The sequence below is a fragment of the Melampsora larici-populina genome, assembly GCF_000204055.1.
Source record: "Melampsora larici-populina 98AG31 unplaced genomic scaffold MELLAscaffold_143, whole genome shotgun sequence".
Classification (NCBI taxonomy): Eukaryota; Fungi; Basidiomycota; class Pucciniomycetes; order Pucciniales; family Melampsoraceae; genus Melampsora; species Melampsora laricis-populina.
In genome coordinates, this window is record NW_006768907.1 from 1,502 (window position 1) to 5,706 (window position 4,205).

At 42.7% G+C, this 4,205-nt stretch overlaps 1 protein-coding gene across 1 annotated transcript in view; it reads right to left on the bottom strand.

The window, feature by feature from the left end:
* The window catches only part of MELLADRAFT_114324 (uncharacterized protein), a gene marked incomplete at both ends in the record, with an annotated part of 1,688 nt that extends 1,494 nt beyond the window's left edge, over positions 1–194 (bottom strand). Inside the window, one exon of the mRNA XM_007419214.1 lies at positions 20–194. Coding sequence (XP_007419276.1) covers positions 20–194 — 175 coding nt within the window. The remainder of the gene's footprint in view (positions 1–19) is intronic.
* Positions 195–4,205: the final 4,011 nt, after the last annotated feature.

Below are 4,205 nucleotides of genomic sequence, written 5' to 3' on the forward strand. Positions count from 1 at the left end.
TCCTTCTTTGCTTGTTTACCGACACTTTTGGATGAAGAAGCTCGCGGTACACGATTGAAAAGCTCGTTTGCAAAATATTCCGTTTCAGCTGTTGAGCTGAGTCCGACGTGAGTTAGGGATGTGATGAGTCCACTTGGAGTAGTAGCAGTACTTGCTGTCTTGATCATGTAATCTACCATCGCACTATCTGACATCTCGAACAATCGCAAGATGCTATCGCTGACCCATTGTCGCAGTTTCGATGAGCTCATATTGCCTAAACAGCTGAGCAGCTTACTAAAGATGAGTGGAAAGGCTTAGACGATGAAGGTTAGGGGTACACAAACATTAAAAACCCGTATCAAAACCCAAATGAAAAACCCGTCCCGACCCATTTGATTTTCAACCCTTTTTGGACGGGTTTTTCAATTGGGTATCCGTAGAGATGTTTGAGACCCCAGCCCACCCATCCAGACTCCCAACTCCTCGAAAATGCCTAGACTCTCAGTCCGCAGGCATATCCTATCATCCCTTGACACCTTTATTGTGGTGTTCTCTCTTTTTCAATCTACCACAAGCCCAACTTCACCAACTTCATCAAATTTCATTTCAAACTTGATTGCCTGTTTACTCCTTGTATCCTCCATCAATTCCGGTAATGACGATCAATCAGATGAAGACCAACATCTAGGACATCAAGAACGGATCATCATGCTCACTTTTACAATCTTGATGGTGTCTAACTTTCACCAGAGTGCCTACCTGGATCGACGGAAGCGAAAGCGAGAAGAGGATGAGATAATCCTTGCAGCTCTCTTGTTAGCACGAGATGAAGCCCGATCAAGAAGGTACCTTCTTCCTAGATATCGTAGACCTCGGGGTAGCTCAAAGGCTGCCACTTTTCAAGCGTGGTTTGATGAGACCAATCGAACTTGGCTAGCTGTGGTAAGCTCAAAATATTTCATCCTTACTTTTTATTGACTATATATTAGACTGATCATCATCGTTTCACTATTGTGTTAGGCACGCATGTCCAAAGCCGACTTTACAAAGTTACTTCACCGGATCGCGCCCTCTCAGGTCTTTCAAAACAATTCGTATTGCCCTCAGGCTCCACCCCAGTGGCAGTTATTGGTAGCTTTAGCCAATTTGGGCTTATCAGGAAATGGCGGCTCGACACCAATGAAAGCCAAGTTGTTCGCTTTGGCAGGTAAGTCAAATCTGGCTTTTTGCTGGAATTGTCATGCTAAAACTGTGTTCAACGTTTGCAAGAAGGAAGTGTAGAGAACTACACTAAACGGTGCATCACTGCCATACTCGAGCTTGAGTCGGAATACGTCCAATGGCCAAATGGAGATGAACGATCAGCAATTAAGCAAAGAATTGGCCAAACTTCGTTTTTTCAAGATTGTGTAGGGTTTATTGACGGAACGTTGGTTCCTTTGGCTGCAGCACCCTCAAAAAATAAAGAAGACTATTATACTCGAAAGTCAATTTATGCGTTGAACTCACTTATTATATGTGATGATCGGCGAAGAGTGCTTTATGCACAACACGGTTGGTGTGGAAGCGCACATGACCAACGTGTATTAAAGTCCACTCAAGTACGTATCTCATTTTCTAGAAGTTAAAGTCTACTTGAATACACGGCTGATATCATAAATTTATTTTCATTAAATACATCAAAGTTCTTTCGGGATATGCCATCGTTCTTTTCACAGGGGGAGTACATCCTAGCTGATTCAGGGTATGCTTCTTCGGAACATATAGTGCCTGTTTTCAAACGTCCACGGTATCAATCACTTACCGCAGCTCAAAACCACTTCAACAACTCAATATCAAAATTAAGAATTGCTTCAGAGCATTGTAACGGAATGCTACAGATGCGTTTTGGGTCTCTTCACGAGTTGAGATTATGTATCAACACCTCAAAGGATGCTATGCATGCATGTAGGTGGATTGGCGCTTGTGTTGTGGTACATAATTTTATCATAACCGAAGGAACACCAATGTATGGAATGGTTGGAGGTGGTGTGTTTGAACATTCACGTGACTCTTTGGATTTAGATACTCCCGATTTCCCCTCATGTGGTGGCCTGCGCCGTGATGCTTTGTTCAGAAGTTTTTGTGAATCAAAAAATTATTAATCCTTTCCAATTGATTCGATTCGCTTGTGGTTTTCTACATTTCATTGACTTATATCTTTCTGTACTCAGATTGGTCTTTGTATCTTTAACACATGAAACTTTCACCTTCTTCGCTTTTAATTGCAATATAGTGAGGACAACCGTTCTCGATTTGATAAACTTTGAACATAAAACCACACACAATTTTCGTTAATTTTGTAAAAGGTTTATGAGGTCAAATCAGAGGAATACAACAAGTATTTGGAACTTCTTGAAAACATCATTTTTGGAACTTCTTGAAAACATCAGAAAACATTGTAAATTTATTTTTGGTCTTTTTTTAAAGAAACGACAAATACTTCGAGTTTTTGAGTTTTTGGGAAACCTTCATAAAGATTTCAGCTACACTTAACTTCAGTTGTTTGTAAACAACTCAGATGACTCGGTTCCAGAAGTTCCAGGATTGGAAATCCTGGAACTTTGAGGAACCTCAATATCAGGTAATTGGCGCAAAGCAAAGGCTTCCGCTTCAACTGGGTTCATTTTTTCACGTATGAGGTCCATTACCATTTGGCTGCAAGCGAGTCTATTCTTCATATTCATCTCTTCAATCTTCAATTTGAAATCTGCAAAAGCGAGGTTTTCCTTTGTAGCTAATTCATTGGCTCGAGTCGTGGTGATGATTTGTGCCATGGCTTTAGTGATGTTCGAGGTCATTTTCTCCTGGTTAGCTGCAGCCCGGCGCTCACTCGCCTCTCGTTCTTCTTTAGTCGGTAAAATGCTGACGAGAGAATTGATTCCGAGAATATCTTGAGGCGACTCGTGTGGTTTGGACTGGACAGACATGGTGGTATCTTTACCGGTGACTCGACGACGCTTAGTAGAAGAAGTTGTAGGAGAAGGATCCCGTTTGAATTTGAGGTTCAGGATGGACGACTGACGAGTGAGCGAAACATTTGGGGCCGCGGAGTTGGAAGTTTGCGAAGCGGATGTTTCTTCGTCAAAACTGAGATCCATAGACAGGTTGCGACGTGAGAGTGTACAAGGTGGAGTCTTTTCCCAAGGTTCGTGGGGCAGGGAGCTGTCAGACGCAGTTGGGGAGCAATCTTTATCAATATCGGTGAGAGAAGTTGATTGGTTCTTGTCTTTCTCGCCTAAAGAATCCCTCAAGGCCAACGGGCGGGCAGACGGTCGATCTCCAAATACGGGCTCGAGTTCTTCGTACCAAGGACAAATCCGTAACATTCTCACTGTTTAAATACAGTCAGTGAGTTGAAATCAATCACAAAGTGTGAAGTCCTGTACATACCTTGAAGACTGCCAGTATCATCTTCTTTCTTACAGCCCCCTCGCCTCTTAGCCAACTTGAATACCATGAGATCGTCCTGTGGGACCGTAAACACAACTGATTCACCGTCGCGAATGCCCTCGCCAGTCGCATTTCTCAAATCATCAGCCTTTTTAAACCAAGTCTCTAACAATTTGACCTAAATAATGAAACAACCGGTTAGAGAAGTTTACATTTTTCTTATATAGACCATCAGGATACTAACTTTCTTTTCGCACTCTCGACCTGATCTATTTCCATGATTTTTCTTTGCAATAAATGCTGCCACCCTCTCACGAATCACCACCTGCTTTTGGGTGCGCCAAGAATTGAAGTTCTCATAGATGCTGCACCATTCAGCCACAATATCCATATCGGACTTGTTGTCATCACTTTGAGGTGTAAACCAACATTTCGAGGTGCTGATGTCCGCCTCTTCGTTTTCTTCATTTCGAGATGTTTCGATTCCAGATTCATCTTGAGTTTGAACATCTTGAGTTTTAATTTGAGTTTCCATTTGATTATCGATTTGAGAATCAACCTGAGTTTCACGATCAGAAGCGTCTTGATTCGGACGAAGAGATTTTGATTGTTGGGGAGCTGATTGCTTGCGAGGGCGTCCTCGTGGCTTTTTAGGAGCGGGAGGAGCACTCATGAGGTGTGTAGGTTGGTTGGTTGATTGTGAAACAACGAGAGAAGACGTGACTGGATTGATTTGGGCAAGCCGCACCCAGTCCGGTGGGGAAAGATTTGGAACCGGAAGATATGTCGAG